This window comes from Euprymna scolopes, chromosome 26 (assembly GCF_053919585.1).
Source record: "Euprymna scolopes isolate OS-2025 chromosome 26, ASM5391958v1, whole genome shotgun sequence".
Classification (NCBI taxonomy): domain Eukaryota; kingdom Metazoa; phylum Mollusca; class Cephalopoda; order Sepiida; family Sepiolidae; genus Euprymna; species Euprymna scolopes.
In genome coordinates this window covers 51,502,607-51,523,779 of record NC_136507.1, presented here as the reverse complement: position 1 = coordinate 51,523,779, position 21,173 = coordinate 51,502,607, and the positions used below count along the sequence as shown (strand labels likewise).

Genomic DNA, 21,173 nt, shown 5'->3' with positions numbered 1-21,173 from the left:
CAGAAAAATGGATCTACATTTTCTTATTACCATTCTTAATTCTTACATACTTATGTCTATTACATTTATTTTTGATAACTCAGTCATTTTTCATTTTTGTTTTACTGTGAGTACACTCTTCATATCCTGCAAAAATGCAAGTTTTATAGCTAAAAAACTTGATGACAGGTTTAGATTTGGCAACTCAAATTGAGGTTGCCAGAAAAAACATGTTGGCCAGTGAATTGAACAAACTAGATTACATAGAATTAAATTCAGTAGTTGATTCCATTCGTTTATTTGAACAATTACAGAGTTAAAAGTATGATTGAAATATTGTACCTAGTTCTTGTTAGACTAAAGATAAGTTTGGCTTAATGTGAGATTTTTTAACTTTCTTTTTACAGACAAAAATAACCAGAATTAATGTAAAAATAAAGATTTTCATAAATTTTTTTTTAAATTTTCACATTTTCTTAAAATAAAAAAAAAACAGTATTGCTGTATGACATGCGCACAAGGAAATGATGTTAATGGAAGAATTAACAATTAAAAGTGCTTTTGCAGTGAAAAGATAAAAGACAGCAAACAGAACATGTCAAAATCAGTGTGAGTGAGCATGAGATAGAGTGTGAGTGAATGAGAGTATTTAAAAAATGTGTGTGTGGGGGGGGGGATTAAGTGAGTGGGAATTTGTAGAGAGTGTCAGAGTGAATATTGATGATTAGTGTGTGTGTGTGTGTGTGTGTGTGTATATATATATATATATATATATATATATATATATATATATACCCACACACCAATAACATCAATTATGCACAGAATTTGTTCTCAATTTCAAAGTTTTTTCAGTCCATTTTAAATATACACAGACATCTCTTCTTAAATTCTACATTTAATTTCAGAGATTTGCCATCTGAACAATGTCGGTAATTTTGTCAGTTTTGATAAATTTTAACTGAAAAACAGTAAATGCCGAAAAACAAGTTGCTTTTTGTTGAGTCAAAAATAAATTAAATTTGGTTAAAGAAACTATGATTCTTTAAAAAAGATTCTTATACAAATCATTCTAAAAAAATTAGACATTTATATCAATAAAAATAGTTTTGAAATGTATGGTAAATCATTCTTTAACAATTTTCTGGTATAATTTATACGCTTCATTCTGTGATAAAAATATTTTTCCAAAATAAATCTATCCAATATTAAAACAGAAAAACCTTGCTTACGAGATTGCCAGTTGCAAAAGGTGTGTGTAGTCAGGTTGAAATGTAACGGTTAAATCTACATCCTTACCCACAACACTTGGGTTTTGAGACACTCAAATTTTGCACGATTATTTCAATGAGATACATCTACATTGCACAGTATTGGTTTCGTTTTTGTTCTATTTTTTTTTTTTAATTAATTTTTATTATAGGTTATTGAAAATTAAATTTAATTATATAATTTAATCATTAATAGAACCAAATTGTTATAAAATTAGCTAATTTAAAGACAATATTTTGGTCTTTATGCATAAAATTAATGGATATAGAAATCTTTCAATCTTTTAATTAAATGTATATTTATTAAGAATGTTAAATCTAGTTTAAAGGTTTCCAAATTCGTTTTACATTTTCAATGTTCATAAATTCATTCCCACCTATTATAAAAAATATTTAAATGACTGACTTCAAAAAGTAACGCAAATGCATTCTGGGAGATTTAATTTAGTAATTAAAGTATTTTTAAAATACATTTTTTTTTTTTAAGTTTTAGTATTTTTTAATATAGAGATTAGTAAACTAAAATGTGATTTTATGGCATTTTAATATCTGACATTTTTCTCATTTTATAGTGAAAAGAAAATCAAATTTTGGAATGATAATTATTTAAAAAATAAATAAATTCCAAAGTAAAAATATTAACTTTTCAGATTACTAAACAAAATACTTGTCACTACTTTGTTGCATTTTTTGTATCTAATATAAATTAAAATAACATTAAAATAAGAAAGGCTTAGAGAAGCAGCTGATAGTGAGGCTTGGGTTAGAGATGAAGCCTTAACTCAGGGTAAGCAATTGATGGAAGACAAAAAGCAAGCTTTTTTAAGATAAAAAGCTTGGAATAATTGTTTTTTTAGCATGGATCAATAAAAAAAAAAAAAAAAGAAAAAAAGACAAATGTATTGACCAAGAAAATTCAAAAACTTTGCAAAACACAAAACTACAGCCAGACTCGATAAGAAAATGCCAAACATTAGCACATTTCTCTTCTACAGACCTGCTTGATGCTCAACCTTAGATTTTTTACATTCTTCAAAGCTAACCGACCAGGAAGAATTTTCATATCAATAGCATTTAAAGAAGGCTTGTTGTTTTCTAATTGTAAAGTTTGCTGAGGTTTCTCATCAGTCTCAAAGCCACAGGGCTTCATGTCTGCTGGAATGTTCGTAGAGACGGATGAATGTGATGAATCATTCTTGGGAATAAGAGCAGAATTATTAGACGAGGGGTGTGTAGTCACGGGAGTAGTAGACATCCTTGCCATCCTGAGAGCCCTAGCTCTTGTGGGTGCCTTCGAAAATTTAGGGATTTCATTTTGGTTGACAGGGATAGCAGACACAGGACGGACAGGTTTCACGGGTGCAGGTGTTGACACAAGATTCGGCTGCGCCGACAATGGACGCTGTGATTTAGGCAATAAACCATTACGTTTGAGTGCTGCTCTAAAAAGGGCTGCCTCATTCCTGTGGACAGGTGGCTGAAATTACAAACAGCTGTAAATGAAGATGAGTTAAGGGGAATGGGAAAAAGAACCACCTCAAAATTGTTGTTTATCCACACCGGATTCAAGACTTCATTTCAGATGATCCAGTTAAGATTTTAAGAGCTTAAGACAAAAAATGAGAATTCCTAACCAAGAGAGGATGATAAATTTTAGATTCATTCTTATTTTACCGTTTTGAGATACTACGGAGATAATCAGAATGCCTTGATCCATTTCCGACACATTTTTAATCTTTCACAGCTGAATATGTTTGCTATAACTATTAACCATATATGGAACTAAAATTCCAGGATTTGTGATGAACTAAGCATTTTCCTTTGCTAGTTCCTCCTCTATCATGCTTTGAGAGTCAAATCTATTATTTTCAATCATGATACTAGTTTACAACAAAAATTTAAACAAGCATAAAAATAGGTGCTTGAACCTAATTTTGGGATGTTGATTTCACATAAAATATCCATTTCACTTTTTTTTTTTTTAAGATATACATACATATATGTAAATATATAAGTATACATACATATAATATACAGCAGAACCCTGGGCTATGGTTGCCCTAGGATACATTTTTTTTCAGGTTACAATATGGAATGCAAGGTTTTTCTGGCCCCTGGTTTACAGTATTTGCCCCGCCTTACTGTGTTATTTATGTTATTTGATTATATATATGTGTATTATATACTGTACTGTATTTTCTTACGAATTTTTAAAATGTACTGTATAAAATTTTGCTAAGGCCCCGTCATTTCACCTTACGATCCCAACTCTGGAACGCATCCCATATGCCATATTCCGGGATTCTACATATATGTAAATATATAATTATACATACATGTTACTACATGCCTGAACCATTTTAAACACATTTCTCTCCAGACACTGATCTCCATGCTTGAAGGGAGAGCTCATCCACTTCTCTACCTAATCGGTGCAAACATACTGATAGGCAGCTGAAAACACAAGTGTCAACAATCAGAAGTGATCTAGCAGCACTATTAGACCCACAAGTAGTTGATCTTCGACTATGGAATTGGGATTGGCTAACCATATTGTGTGACATCATTTAGGATTGGTAAAAGTTGGCTGCAATTGTCAGACATGTTGCACTTGCTTGAAACGAAGCTGACTTAACTTGGTGTAGGATTAGACTCCAAATAAGTAAAATGCTTCAGTTATTAACTACATAAGTAGATGTCAAAACCAATTAAAATTTTTGAAAATGCTTCAGTTATTAACTACATAAGTAGATGTCAAAACCAATTAAAATTTTTGAAAATGCTTCAGTTATTAACTACATAAGTAGATGTCAAAACCAATTAAAATTTTTGAAAATGCTTCAGTTATTAACTACATAAGTAGATGTCAAAACCAATTAAAATTTTTGAAAATGCTTCAGTTATTAACTACATAAGTAGATGTCAAAACCAATTAAAATTTTTGAAAATGCTTCAGTTATTAACTACATAAGTAGATGTCAAAACCAATTAAAATTTTTGAAAATGCTTCAGTTATTAACTACATAAGTAGATGTCAAAACCAATTAAAATTTTTGAAAATGCTTCAGTTATTAACTACATAAGTAGATGTCAAAACCAATTAAAATTTTTGAAAATGCTTCAGTTATTAACTATATAAGTAGATGTTAAAACTAATTAAAAATTTTGAAAATGCTACAGACAAAAGTGACAACAAATATTCTAAGACTTGTGTACTCAGTTCTGCTAAGCTCAAGGTGAACATTTTTGTCAGACTTCAGACCTAAAATGTTGAAGGATAAGAAATTTGAGCAGATTCTTACATTCAAAGAGCTGGAAGCATGGGAAGTTCACTTTAGTCAGTTTTCCATTGATAATATACAGGCACTAGGTTACCAAGCATGTGTTTTTACAGACTTATAAGAATATGGTGTACTGAAGGTCACTCAAAAGTTTTCATTCTCATTTCATTTTCTTCCTTCCAAACATTGAGCAATGAGCATGGGAATAGATTCTACCGGGAAATTATGCTAATAATTGATTTGCTGTCAGACACTCCTGCAACAACATCCCAGAGAAAAAGTATAAAAGAACACCTCGAAAAGCTTTTATCTATGGTGTGTGTGTGTGTGTGTTGTATTACACAGTGTTTAATTTTATTTGTGCTCTGCTTATAAGGTATGTTTTCTTTTTGTAATAGGCCTTAATATTGTATGTAATATGTGTAGCGAAAGAGTAAATCACACAGACTGCTTTGTCTGGAAAGGATTGAAATATAAATAAAATATACGCAACTTCTCAGCTGTCTTTAGTCAATCATAAGAATCCACCATAAAATAATTTTTTGGACGAATGGTGGCAAAAGAGTTAATTCTAGAATTGGTGAAAATTGTATGCAAATGTTTGTAGTGAAATGTGTGTTAGTGTTTATGTTTATCATTAGTTTTTCATTCTGATCTAAACCTTCTCCATAGATTCCAAACTTTTGGATATGTGATTGCTCTGTTTTAGTAACCAATAATAATGGAGTTGATGGGCAGAATCATCTGTGACAGGACACCAGTCTGTTACTTGCTATACTCTCAGTAGTTTATATACGTAGATGCAGTATTTGCTTACAGTACCTAGTATTCCCAAATATCTACTCGTTTAAGTACTGACTGGGATCAATGTAGGTCTTGTCAAAATATATGCACTATAGTTGGTTCGTTGTTTTTGTTTTACGGCATATCAACCCTTTTCAGGTTATTTAATGCAAAATCCAAAGATTTTGAAGAAAAACTTTTTAATAGAATATATTTGTTGTTTTCAAGTCTGTTTCTATTTATTGGGACTCTAACAGGTACTACCACTCCGGGTCAGAGTAGACCTGGGAGCAATGCCAATTAAAGGGTGGCTCCACACTCCCCAAAGCCCGCAAGCTGGGGCCTCACCACTGGATATAGTTCAAGGTCATATCCAGGACCTGCACTATAGTAAAATAGGATATATGAAAAAAAAAAAAAAAAAAAAAAAGAAGCTATTCAGATGTTTGTCTCAGAAATTTGTCTATAACCAGTGCTATTAAGCTAATGCACAACAGAATTTTAACTCAGTTAATTCAGAGTCTGAGGATCAATGAGCATTTTGCCAGTTGAACTTTAAATTTGTTTTCTAAGTCATAAACGTATTATTAGATTTTAACTAAGGTTTGGTAAAAAGTATACACAAGACTGATAATGAAATAAGAATTCTACAAATACAAATCTTGAAATTGTCTCACTACAATTTTAGTTGTTTTTTTTTTTTTTTAATTACCAATAGTAAAAAGAACAGTTGAATAACTCAAAAAGAGAGATGGCAGTCACTAAATTATAAATTCTCAAACTAAAAGCCAATGTAGCTAACCTGATAATTGAATGATCTTCATGAATTGAAGAGAAAAAAATCCTACTAACCTTTGGCAACAATTAAGATTGTGTGTGTGTACACACACACACACACACACACACACACACACACACACACACACACACACTAAGAAGCAATTTAAAAAATAGTCATAGTAATCCAACAAACATTGTTCCCACTAATAAAGTAATGTCATGCAATGTAAAGTATTACTACTAATAAAAACTGACCGAAATTAGAATTTAAAAAAAGCTGCCATGCCAACACCAATGATACAATTACTTTTTACTGCTACTTACAAGAACGAATTTGGTAAGCATTAACATTTAGTATCAGCATCTAATAAGCAAAAAAGCTATGAAGCAAGTTCAGTAGAATGGTTCTTCAAAATTAAATTCTTTCTACTTTCAAATGCATTTTTGAACTCAAAACATAAAATTCAAAATTCTCATTAATAATCAAAATGAAAACGTGTATCAATGCATCTTGTCATCAAACATGACGAAACAGATGACAATGAAGGATAAATGGGGGTATGAAGAGAGGAATATGAGAGTTATTAAACAGAAAATTGTCACAGTTTGATGGCTCTTAGTTCAATCCCTGTACAGAGAAGTACATTTTCACTTCAAATCATATCCAAAAATAAATTCCACAAAACAAAATCTGGTTATTATTATTATAGTGTTGCTTTAATATTTCTAAAGTGTATATCAAAGAAATGGAAATAACCATTTTTTTTTTTTTTACCAAGAAACAAATGAATATTATGATGGATCCTTCATATTCATATAGTTTTCTTTCCTTAGACTATGTTTGATATTTGTGTGCTGCTATAAGACAATCCCATCCCCACAGAAACCATCCCAAATTAATACTGGACAGGAAGTAAATAGACAAGTTCGGCTTCATCGAATACCAAAAGTTGCATTGCTATTTTATGTAGGTGTGAAAACCTTGAAAGGCAAAGGATTTTTGACGAAATTTGTAAAAGTGTTTGGATCAACTATATGTGAGATACCCCAATTTGTAAGATCTTTAGCTGTGAATCCACTTGCCATTTGCAGATAGCTTTAGGAACAAGATAATATTAACAATGTCTTGTAATTAGCCAGTTAGTAATGCTTTAAGTGCCGATGCCAATGCTTAACAATGTCTAACAGTTATAAAGCACATGTTCTATTAGTCTTTCAGTAACTTTGTCTTATAACTAAACCACCTGTAACCTGTTGAATCAGGATTTCTTATATTATTTAATATTTAGAAATTGACAAATAGTTTCTTAAATATTTGCAAATTCAAAATAACAGTTGCTTCTGTTTTCAAAAAGGCATACAAATCCAGGTTGTTAGTGTTATATAGATCAGCAGTTATAGCTGCATTCACACATATTTATGAAACTCTCGAGATGTCATAAGAATTTCCACGCTTTTGCTTGCTTTTAAATAAATATTTACTTGGAAATAAATGATTCATAAAATGGGTTTATATTTTCAAGATAATTCCAAAAGTTACCATTCATACTTTATGACGACATCCATTTTCAAGTATGCACACATTTCTTGATAAGAAGCACAATAACCATTAGACCAGCTTGACACAATAAAAAGTGTTTTCTAAACCTACTTATTCTTAAAGAAGCTATCATGTTTTCTGGCAATGCATGCGCATTTGGGAAACATTTGACAATGATATAAAAATCCGACAATGCCCATGTAACAATTTTTTAAATTTTTACCTCTTAGCAGCTCTTTTTCCAGATGAAAAGGGATTATAAAGTTTTCACATGTCTGAATTCCCTATATACCAAATTTCAAGTCGGCACATTCAAAATTCTTTGAGTATATAGGTTGAGAAGTGTCCTGACACGTGCACGCACACACACATTCTCACTTTTATAGACATATAGATTATATCTCTGAATGTTTATAAGTGAAATATTCGGAAAATGGGATCTTTTCACTTGATTCGGTCTGTTTAACAGCAATTCAATTCTTTTGGAATTATTCAATACCTCTTTTATACAATGAATTGAGTGCAAGTTGTTATTTCACCAATAGCTGGAGAAGGGGATCATAAGTATTAATGTGAAAAAACGCACAATAGATCCGATAGGATTCATATGCAGAATGACTAATTCCATAGTCTAACAGTATCCATTAGGTCAATCATGTTTCCTCAGAATCTTTCAACAGAAACACGTTTATAATTATAAAAGATGGCCTTAGATTTGCCCAGTTTAAAGTTGGCAACTGGAGGTGCATTGTTGGTACTTTTTAGATCTGTGGTTAATGATTGTTATGCAACAATAATAGGCATCAATAAATGTTTACTAGGATAAACTTCTAAAAACAAGTAAATTTAGAAAATACATGAAAAGATATTTTTTTTTTTTAATTTTATATATGATGTTATTTCCACTGTCCATGTATCCTACAATTTTTTTATAATACTTTGAAATTTAAATCCGAATCTTTAGTCTCAAAATTAAAATTCTGTTTTGTTTTTTTTTTAAGAAAAAGGAGCTTGTTAAAAATTAAAAATAAAATTAATTTTAAAAATTGAAAAATATTTTTTTAATATTTAAAAAATTAACTAAATAATTTTGCATCTTCAAAATTGAAATACAAGTGAAAAATGATTGCTTATACAAAGGAAAAACAAGTGGATCACTGATTTCTGTGTAAAGATTTAAGAAAAATGTTTTCGATATGAAATTTCCGGAAAAATAAGTTATAAGTAAAAGAATGCAATCAATTCAAATCTGAAATCATTATAATTTACAAAAACTACTTATTCTTTAGGTGGTTTATTTTTAACATCATCATATTTACAATGTTTTAGCCACTGTACTCTCTGACCTTTTTCACATGCCTTTTGTTTTTGTCAGTAATATCCTGAAAATATTGAACTAAATCCTTTGTTTATTTAACAAGAGATACACATATCTGGTAATTCATATTTTTGAACATTTGTTTTTGTTAATTTGCTTTCTAACTAAAGAGCCCATTCCTTAAAAAAAATAAATTGATTCCATTAATTAAACTAATGCAATTTATCAAGCATTAAATAAAATACCAAATGGAATAAAACCCAAATTCTAATGGTCAGAATATTCCCTCTCTAACCAGTTAGCCACCCAAAATTAATCAGCATTTTTTTTTTAAATATATTACTACAGATTTTATAAATAACAAAAGAAAACAATGTTTGTTTTTTATATTTAAATAAAATCTATAACTTTGATTACAAATATGATCATACATCTCTTTATCGTAATACAAATCAGAGGCAAGGCAAGATTTGTTTTCAATTAGATTTTATTGTAGATATGACAAATTTATATCTCAAGAATGACTCAACAAATTATGACAAACTTAGTATCAAACTGAGCTAACAGGGAATCAAAAAAGGCTTCTCTATTTGAAAATTTAGATTTTCAAGATTGTTAACACCATTCATCAAATTGAATCATCTCAAAAGTTTCTAGTGTTTTGTTTCATCATACACTTGTTTAGCTTTAAGCTTACACTGATAAACTGTAAGAACAAACTTGTCATTGAACATTATTATACAGGATGTCCAAAAAGTCACTGAAGGATTTTGAACTTAAATAGATTCTTTATTTTTTATATCTTTCTGTAATTTTAACACAATCTGACTAAAACATTGGGAAATTTAAAAAATAAAAATAAAATAAAAAATAAATAAATGCAAAATTCAAATAATCTTTGTTTATGAAAAATCATATCTTTTAAATGTTGCGCATTTCCAGATTCACATATTTGTGCTCTTTCCAAAACATTATTCATGACAGATTGCGATTTAACTCCCTTATTTCATTCCTGATGGTTTCCTTCAATTCTTGCAGGGTTTCAGATTTGTTAACATACTCTTTAAGATATCCCCTCAAGAAAAGTTGGGGTTATTCAAATCTGGGGAACATAATGGCCATTTGACATTGCCAATAGCGAGAGACTATGTTATCAAAGCATTGCCTGAGAAACTCCATGGTGTATCTTACCTTATGTGCAGTTTCCCCGTCTTGTTGGAACCATAATCCGAGCTTATTTTGAATTTGATGGTGCAGGAAGTCTGTAATCATAGTCCAGTATCTCTCTCCAGTAACACTGACAGTATTTTTCAAAAAAATAAGGTCCAATAATCTTCTCCTCCATTACTGCACACCATACAGTGCACTTTATGGGATGCAACTGCTTTTGATGAATTGCCCTTGAATTTTCAAGTTCTTGCATTTGAACTGCATATTGAACCTTTGTTTGAAAATCTTCAGGCTTCAAGTGCACTTTATAAAGAAAGAGTTTTAAACTGCGCGGAATATTGTTTAATGAGCTTTGATATATCCCAAGTTGTGTGAAGTGTTGTCGAATTGATGTTTCGCTCTCTCACACTCTTCCCTATTTTCATTTATGACGACGTTTCGAAGTCTGCCAGCTTGTGGAAGATCAAGTACAGCTCCTTGATCTTCAAATCGGCGCACAATGTTTCGAATTGTGTTGTGACTTTGGCTATCTCTTACATGAAAATGCAGTCAATAAGCTCTTTAAGTCAAAACAATTGATCTCTGATTTTTGTAAAACAATTTCAAAACTTGTGTACATTGTTCAATGCTATATTTATCCATAATTGATTTCCAAAATATTATCTGTAAAAATATCTAAAATAGAGGAAAAATAATTATTAATGGTAAAATGACAAAGATTTTCAACCCTTCAGTGACTTTTTGGACACCCTGTATAACAAACACAATAATGAATTACTCCTATGGGCAAAACATTACCAAAATAAATTATCATGATTTTATTTATTTATATATATATATATATATATATATATATATATATATGACTCATAGGTTATGCACTTAGATTGGATTAGATTGATTGAATCAGAAAAAAGCGAGTTTGCAAAGCCAGTTAAATGCAAAATATTAAGACAAAATCCTAAATTAGTGACTTTCTGTTTGCTATACCTCCCTTTTCTCTCTCTGCTACAGGTTAAATAACATTACTACTTGTGATGTTATTCACTTTCATTTAAAATAAACTATTCCAATCTTTTTATTCTTTCCTGTCTTTATTATTTTCATATGAAATATACACGAGAATGACACATACTGCATAAAATAAGAGCATGAGAGTCAAACAATATAAAGCAAGAGAGGGTGAAAGTGATAGACAGTAACTTTGTAAGAAGTAGGTTACCTGGTGAGTTAATTGCAAATTAAGGCAGAGAGTAATTAAAATAGAATTTTTTTCAAACATAACCTAATCTCCAAATTAAATATTTTAGTGCATATATTGTGTGATCAAAATATTAATCACACAAAACATCTGACAAATATTCTTTATAGGAAAACATTTTATTAAAACGAATGTTAATTGACTCAACTTTAGTATTATAATAGATATACTACACTCTTTGAGGATGTATTTCCATTTTTAATATTCTACCAATTTAACTAACGTACAGAATAATTATGTGTGTGTGTGCGTGTGAGACAATATACATTCACATTAGACCCTTTGCATAATTACTTGGTGTTTGCTCAGAGATGTACTGCTGATCTCCTTTTTACATTGTATTCTGCAGTCTCGAATGTGCTGCCTCAGAATTGTGTGAATGAATATGTATCATTGTCACATTTTCAAAGTCTGTATTAGTAAACTATCGTGATGTTTCTAAGTTTTATGAATTCCTTAATTAGCTTAGTAGCCTCTGTCTATTGCTAACGTTTTAATGACCATGGCTTAATAAAGGAAAGAAAATAAATTTTGAAAGATTTATTAAATGTTGTAGACTTCTAAGGTTGTACCATTTTTAAGATAACAGAATTGTTTTAATTTTCTTCAATGCAGATACTGATGAGGCAAAAATCATCAAACTGTACTATTTCTAATATATAATATCAATTGTTAATTAACTTTACAATACTAATTTCTCACAATTGCAGAATAGTAAATTTAAAACATCAAACACATTTTTTTTTAATTAAATTTTTTGCAATTTGGTCATTAAAACTATTTTAATGTATACATCAATACAATCACACTATTTTTTCCTCAATTTCGATTTTATAAATAATTGTCATTTTATTATTCATTTTTAAAAAGAAATGGTAGTTATTCATTTTTAAAAAGAAATGGTAGTTATTCATTTTTTTAAGAAATCTTTTGGCCAGTCTGCCTTTAAGAAACTGTAATAAACTAAATTAAGTAGCTACGGTGGGTATGTAATGATAAATCTGTAATGTTGATGTAAAAATTGGAAGGAGGTAGGGATGAAGATGAAATAAATTTAATAAAATAGGATTACAGTTAAAATTTTGTGAAAAAGAATGAAAATAGAAAAAAAAAAAAGAATTTACCAAAAGTGAAAACTGAATTAGGTCATTTTAAATGGAAAATTGGCACCTTATAATATATATACAAATTATTTCAATTTTATATATATATATCTTACTAAGAATAGAAGTTGAATAAGAAAATTCTTACCTCTCCGACCAACATTTCATAGATAAGGACTCCAAGGCCCCACCAATCAACACATCGTGTATAAGAAGTTTCTGTCAAAACTTCTGGAGCCAAAAACTCTGGGGTTCCGCAGAATGTTGTGGTTCTATCACCAAAACCCATTCCTTCTTTACACAAACCAAAGTCGGCAATCTTCAAATATCCTTCTTTGTCAAGAAGAAGGTTGTCCAGTTTCAGATCTCTGAGAAAGGAAAAAAGATAAAGATAAAGTGGTTTTGTTTATTGGCACATCAACCCTTTTCGATCATATTATACTGAATCCTTTCCTTTGCAGATGTGGAGCCTGTGAAAATTTCAGTTAATTATTGAAAACTGATTCTCTATTTACGATTCATTTGTATCACTTAATTCAATCTAACAAAATAATTTTCCACTCCCATATGAATTACTCTCATCCATATTGTGTGTGTGTGTGTGTGTGTGTATATATATATATATATCTCGCTTGCATGTTGTTATACAACCACTTCCATGTGTAAACTAAAGTTTTTTGGGGGTTTTTTTACATATGTACAAAGATGGAAGACTGATAAGTATTAATGTATACATTTTAGTACTTACACATTAATTTATAAATTTTGAATCCATTGCAAATAAATTTTGATTAAAAAATCAGTAAAATTTTCCATTTTTAATGTTTTTGTTTTTTTTAATAAAAATATTATAAAGGAATTATTTCCATTAAGTTATTATTTGTAGATAATTTCATTGTTGGTCACTTTACAGAGCTTTTGAGACAAACCAACTGAAATAACATGCATACTTTCCTAAGACCAGTTCTCTAGCTGACCAAGAAATCTTTTCTAAACTTAACATCAGACAAATTTTATCTCCTATACATAATTATGGTATGGCCATTTTTTGGTTATTATGAAGATAAGAATTTGTTACTTGTATGGCAATCCAAATAACAAATCCTTATCTTCAAAAAACATTGTACACCTGGAGTGAGTTCAACAGTTGGCAACCAGGATGATAACAGGACTCTCCACACTTACATACAATGAACACTCCAAAGATGTAAATCTGTTCCCACTTGAATAGCACAGTGCAAAGGGACTTAATCATGACAAATCTTTAACAGGAATTTAAATTTATCTTTTAAGAAGATTTTCACTCCAGCACCAAGTTGTAGTTTTTGCAGGCACACACAAAAACATAACTTATCCCAATAGAAAAAAAGACAGTATTCTATGTTCATGTTTCTGCTCTGTGGAACAGCTTGCCAGAGAAGGTAATCGCAATGACTACCACATGAAGGTTCAAAGTGATCTTGGACAAACATTCAGATTTTCCATCCTTTTTTTTATGGAGTATTGCATTTTGCTACTTTGGGCCAAATAAATTTAATTTTATTAACCGATTGATTGAGACATTATCCAAACTTCTAACTTTTTACTTGAGAATTGACTTTTAACAAAAGAAATTTATTTACAAAAACCAAATAGATTGAGAAGTAATTGGTGTTCAAGATACCTTGAAAACTAATCACTTTTATTTTGCTTTTTATAGATTAAAAGCTATCAAACTCAAACATTACTCGAATGTGTTTTTAGTTTAGTAAAAAATATTAATTTCTCAAAATAATAAAATCTAAGAGATTAATGCTTTTGTTAATTTTAATAAAGAATTTTTAGATATAATAATGAGCATTTAAGTAATTTTCAGAAATGTAATCCTTACCAAGACATGAGTATTTGTTCATACTTTAATAGATAAAATGAAGGGATCATAATCTTAAAATTTATATATATATATATATATATATATATCTGTAAATAAATAACTAGACTTGTTAGAAATAGAATTGTACTCTTCTCTAATTTGAAAGTTGGAGTGGCAAATTGGAACAGAAAATGAAAGTTGAATCTTTCAGTGGAAGTCAAATTTTTTCATAAAAATCTGACAGTAAATAATCTTGATTTTTCACAAAATGGCAAAACAACATTTAGTCTAAATCTGCAGTGAGTAGTTTGGCCTCACAAACAAAAATCTGAAATTGTTATGAATATAAACAGCCTTGAAGTTTAAAAATGTAAGATGTAAAATAATTAATGACAAAAATAAAAGGAAAATATGAGTGCTTTGAAGAATAAGAGAATGTGACAATTCCTGAATCTATGGGAAAAAATAAAGTGGGCAGAATGCTACATATATACCACATTTTTTAGACAGACAAGACAGATGGCTCAAGATACTGAGGAAGTGACAGGAAGAGACAAACTTCAAAATGATTTGACACATGTGCAATTAGCATTAGCTTAAAAGTAATTATTCAATTTGCTGATGAAACTTTGTGACTCTTTACTGATTTACTCATCATCACGAGAAATGTTACACATAATTAAAGCTTTGTAAATATTCTATTATTTGCTATTAATAAATCCAGCATTAATCACCAAAAGTTGGCTTTGCTTTCTTCTTTCAACCAGAGAGATACTTTTTTTATTTCAGTTAAACCAACTACAATTAGACAAATAGGTATCAACCATTCAACTTGTTTGAACTGGTAAAATGGCCAACTCAATGCCATAGCCATCATATTAATGATTTCATCTTAGGATAGAAAATTGCAGATTTGGCAACTATCGATTATTTTGAGTTCAGCTTGGTTTGATAATTCATCATGAAGAGACTGACACATGAGCAGTGTTTGCAAATTATGCAAATTTATTTTGAAAATCAGTTTGAAACATTTGATGAATGAATAATTTCACAAAATGTACCTGTCAACTGGTCACCTTGTTCATGCAATTTATCCCTATAATTATTTTCCTTGGGATATGTAAATTCCCATGTCTATGCTGATAAACCAGATACAATAAACCACTTAAAAGACAACATCCAACACATTGCCAGAATACAGCCTAAATTAATAGAATTTGTGAAAATCAAACCTCTATATTATGCCATGTATACACAAGCCACAGGAGCTATATGGCTAAAATTGTATTTTAATTATAAATGCCAAAAATTAATCTTTGGAATAAACCATATATTTGTATAATAAAAATATTTTTATGAGATTAATTTTAATTTAAAATTTGCTGCTTCTAAAAAAAATATATATATATAAACATTTATGTCAACTTTATAGAGACATGCCTCTTACCTGTAGACTATGTTATGCTCATGAAGGTATTGCAGACCAAGCACGACACAGGCCGCATAGAACACTGTCCGCGATTCAGTGAATACGTCACTGTGGATATGCATCATCAGATCACCTCCACAAGCATACTCCATTACAAACACGACATGTTGCTGAAAAAAGAAAATAAATAAGCACTTAATACAAGGTAACAACTTTTCTAATTTTAAATCATTTCAAATAAAACCAATAATATAATTCAATTAAGAATATTGTCTGTATGTGTTGTGAAAAAATGGAATTACTCATCTCTTTCGATGTTTCAGCTGTAAATTATGAACTTGTCTATAGACATGTATAAGAGCATTAATTGGTCATTCTTGTATTGTAGGTTTCTGCAAAACCTATAGATCTGCCATTCATATTAATAAATCTTTCTAATGCAATTTGCATATTTTTATTTAAGAGATTCTTACTTTGAAAATGCAGGAACCAATCACAAATATATGCATTATTTTAAAATCAGTTTCTGCCCTTCTAGTAAATTTATTTAATCTCAAAACACCATAGCATTAAATTAGATACCAAGTACTGTAACATAACTAAAAGCTTATTTTTTTATTAAAATTATTAAAAAAAATAGAATCTTGATAGATAGATGAAATTGAATGAAAAAAAAAAACAATGGTAATCACATGCATTTAGAAACTAAATAACTATCATCTAAATGTCAATATTTTATTTTATAGTGATTAGTCAATTTTTTTTTTACAGTAATGACTACAAAAAGAGAAGTTTTGCTTCAATATTTATATCAATAGTGCTCAATACATGAGTAAAGTACAGTAGTATGAAAATATCTTCATGACAAGAACGGGCTTCATACACAAAAGTGGTTTTCACTTCAAAATAGTTCATCTGGTGTGAATGTTAATTTTTAATTTCATTATTTTAATATATTGCTATTGAGTATTATCTATTTTTATTTCTTATTGTTATCATTAATATTATTGTCATTACTTATTTTGATTATCAACATTTATGATTTTATGTAATCTTTCCTCAACTTCTGTTTAGCGTAAGTTTTAAACTGTAAATTTTTAACTTTCTATTTAAATAGGTTGGGGAATGATTTCTTAAAATAATTCTATAAGTACAAATATCTTCAATTTAGTTAAGTTTTTCCTGATCTATTTCTTCTGCTATTACTAAGTACACCTTTTTTAAAAAACATGTTATGAAGAAAAATCATTTTCATAGTAAAGATATTCATTGTTATGAACAATTTTTATAACAAATTTCTTAAATATTTGGAAATGTTTACATCTTTTTTTTTTTTTTTTACATTAAAGATAAAATATTGCAAAATTATTAAAATTAACATTTATACTTCAATATTGTTAAATAGTAGAATTCAGATGGTAAAAAGTAAAAAGAAAACATTTTTAAACAATTCAATTGTTATTCAATATCTAGCCATGTTGGCATTGACCATGATTAAAAGAATGTCAAAAAAAAGAAAGAAAAAATCACTCATCCCCAATTAGAGAATAAACGTGTGTACTATACAAGTCTGTATTAAGACTCACCAGGATTTTAAATTATTTCAATAGTATGAATGTGATTTTCTAAAACTGATTTAATTTTAATAAAATAGGCCTTCATCTTTTAGTTCCTCTCTTTCTGATTCTTTGAATAATCTTCCTACCTATTGTTAAATCACAATACATACTAAATTAAACCAATTTTGTACTAAATTATTTTAACATCAGATTACAAAAGGTAAGTGACACTGAGTTTCATCACTAATTAGATGGATGACCATTAGATGGTACTGTAAATATTCTAACTAAGTGCATAAATCATACTCCTTGCTGGAAGTAGTGTGACAGACCGCAGACAAAAAGGTGTCTTGTTGCAGACTTTTTCTTTTTTTTTTTTTTACACAGTGGTCACCACTTATCAAGGCCCGGAAGCCACTCAGGGATAAGGGTTATTGCAAGTACAGTACGTTAGTGTGGAGATTTGATGAAGTGTTTACTTAAGGGGGCGGTTCATTAGGAATTTGTTAACGTTGGACTTGAAGACATCCAAGTTGTAGTCAGGTGGGAAGCAAGCAGATGGAACAGAGTTCCACAGGCGTGCAGTTCTAAGAAAGAAGCTATGTTCATGGAATCCACGTTTTGATTTAGGCACAGATAAAGAGTGAGGGAAATTTTTCACAGTGGGTTCAGCTAGACGGGTGTTTTTCGTGAAAGATTGGCGAGGGGGGACCAGAGATTGGAGTTCAGACGAGCACCTGCCATGGAAATAACGATAAAACAAGGATAGGCTCGCAATGTCTCTTCTGTGGGAGAGAGGTTGCAGGGTAGAGAAAAGGGCATCCCCCACTAAGCCATGAAGTCTATTTTGTACTCTATCAAGGCAAGATAGGCTGTTTTTAGCAGCTCCTGCCCAGATATGGCAGCAGTATTCCATCCTTGGACGTACTTGGCTTTTATATAGATAGAGAATTGCATCAGTAATGAGATATCTTCTGGAGCGGTAGAAGGATCCCACCATCTTTCCAGCAACCTTGGCAACAGACTTGATGTACGTGTTCCATTTCAGATCAGGAGTAAAGGTCAAACCCAGAAGCTTGTCAAATCACGGGGCCTCTCCCAGACGAGAGCCATCCATCACAATTGATGCTAGATGGGGATCAGAGCGTTGATGATGTAAGGATAGGAGTTTGGTTTTAGATGCATTAAAGGTAATCAACCACCTCTTCCCCTACTGAACCACGCGCTCGAGATCAGAGGAGAGAGAATCAGAGAGAACTTTGTCATTTACAGCCTTTGATGTGTTGCCGTAGATGGTCGTGTCATCAGCATAGATGTCAACAAATGATTTAAGTATGGGTTTAGAGAGGTCATTGATGTAGATCAGAAAGAGAGTTGGGTCCAGGATTGACCCTTCAGGGACTCCAGCATTAATACTGCAGGCCTCTGATTTTTGTCCATCGACCACTACTCTTATGAGCCTATCGGAGAGAAATGATTTAATGATTGAGAAAACATTTCCAGTTATACCGTAGCTGGAAATCTTGTGAAGTAGACCCTTATGCCATACCTTGTTGAAGGCCTTTGATATGTCAAGAGCAATTGCCCTAGAAAGGAAGCCTTTGTCAAGAGATTCACTAATCCTGTGAGATATAACCGCTAGCACATCTGCGGTAGATCTTGCAGAACGGAAACCATATTGTGTGTCACTAAGAAGGTTATTTCTGCTGAGGTGGTTGACTATTTCTCTATTTAATATGGATTCCAGCAACTTACTCATAACACACAGGAGACTTATTGGTCTTTACTGAGAGAGAGATGACTTATCACCTGAATTCTTAAATACAGGGCATACTGATAAGATTTTCCAGGGTGTCAGAAAGCACTTCTCCTTAAGGCAGCGCTTAAACTGTTTCGTAAGTATGGGGGCAAGTTCTGGTTGAAGCTTTTTTAACACTATAATTGGGATGCCGTCAGGGCCAGTTGCTTTACTGGAATCTAGGTTCTTGATTAGCTTGGCGACCTCATGCACGGATATTTGTATGTTACCTAGCGTGTTCTGTGTTATAGGAGGAAATATGGGGAGTTGATGGCCTTCGTCGCATAGGGTAGAATTAGCTGCAAAGTTCTTTGCAAATAGTTTGGCCTTGTCTGATGCTGACGAGATGACCTCTGGTCCATTGATAATGGTTGGGATAGAACGCACACTTCTGTTCAGGATCCTATTTGTTATTTGCCAAAACTGGTGGGAACCAAGCCGCTGATCAGCTACCTTGGATTTAACAGACTGGACATATAGCTCTCTTGCATTTTTTATTACTCTTTTACAGTGGTTGCTGGCAGTCCTGAAAGCAGCTTTAGTCTCAGTGCATCTATTACGTTGGTAGTTATGGAAAAAGTGATTTCTGTGCGCGATAGCAGCAGCACATTCTGGGGAGAACCATGGCTGGCTGTTAGGTTTTTGTTGGAATTTTTTAGATGGTATGAATTAACCATTCGGTCAGATCTGATACTATAGAGGACACTTCCTTTTTAAACATGGAGTGCAGAGGTAAATCAGATATGAATGTATGGAAGCTATGCCAGTCAGCCATAGAGCATCGGTATACAGTACGGTGGAGGGGTACGTCTAGGGACTTATTACATTTCGTTTTTATCTTAACTGATATGACGGAGTGGTCGGAGGATCCTAAAGGAGAGTGAACGGAACATGAACATAGCTCAGGGGAAGTTGAGAGAAAAAGGTCTAGGAGGCTTGCATATTGACCGGGTGTATCGGGCACACGGGTGGGTTCGCAAACAATCTGAGTGAGGTCATAAGCAATGGCAAAATCATGACAAAACCTCCCCTCATGGTTTGTCTTATTTGAATGGGTCAGCCATTCCACGTTATGGATGTTGAAGTCACCACAGATGTGGATGTTAGCCGAGGGATGTGCAGACAGGATGTGATCTATTTTCTCAGATATGCTCTTAAAGATAGTAACTCCGCTATGGTGCTATGGTTTAGTCTATCAATCTCGTTTTTAAGGAATAAGAAGATCATTAAGAACTGATCCTCTCACTTTTTAGATTAGGAAATTCACTCACTGCTGCATTTTTAAATCATAGAGGGATAAAATCACGTTTTTACATAAATTTGATTTTCTGTAAAGAATAAAAGCTCAACTCACCCTAGTTTGGAAGCAAGCAAATAGGTTGACTAAGAACGGATGTTTCGTGGAATTGATAACCTCAAAGATTCTCCGTTCAGACATCAAGCTTTCCACCTCGTCCCTTTGAATAATATCTGTCTTTTTAAGGGCTTTCAGGGCATAATAATCACCAGAATTCTTGTATTCAGCCAATATAACCTGAAAAAAAAGGAAAAATTGTTTTTATTAAAAATACATAAATTGTGACAGCAATGTAGGTGGATATAAATGCTAGTTCACATGCAAGGATAACACTGACGAAATGTTATCTCTATTTTTAATTTAAACATGATAGACCAACTGGCAGACAGTGCCTTTCAGATATGCAAAAATGCATCTATAAATAATAAGTATAAGCTTTTTTTGTCTTACCAGGAAAGTTTTTGTAGAATTAGTTGACCTCATCTCTTTAAATAGTTAAAAAAAAAAATAATTAATCAAGAAAAATAAGAGGGAAACTTTTGCTGTGTACATAATTTCATGTTTACCTAAAAATCACACATTTAATTATTAAGCATGTTACATCTTAACATTTTTCATGAATTACACACAAAAAAATCTTCAATTTGTTATGTAATTTAAAGAATTTATATTTATTGAGATTTCAGTAGTTGTACTCTCTGGCCTTCATCATATTTTGGTTGTCCTTGGTTACAAAGCTTTTTTGCAATTTT

At 31.1% G+C, this 21,173-nt stretch overlaps 1 protein-coding gene across 8 annotated transcripts in view; it reads right to left on the bottom strand.

Annotated features, from left to right (window-relative positions):
* The window catches only part of LOC145248037 (serine/threonine-protein kinase N2-like), a 412,484-nt gene that overhangs the window by 30,181 nt on the left and 361,130 nt on the right, over positions 1 to 21,173 (bottom strand). For all 8 annotated transcript variants that reach the window (XM_080109765.1, XM_080109767.1, XM_080109766.1 and 5 more), the window contains 3 exons: positions 20,479 to 20,658; positions 15,786 to 15,937; positions 12,635 to 12,854 (listed from right to left, as the gene is read on the bottom strand). In XM_080109765.1, coding sequence (XP_079965891.1) covers positions 12,635 to 12,854; positions 15,786 to 15,937; positions 20,479 to 20,658 — 552 coding nt within the window. The remainder of the gene's footprint in view (positions 1 to 12,634; positions 12,855 to 15,785; positions 15,938 to 20,478; positions 20,659 to 21,173) is intronic.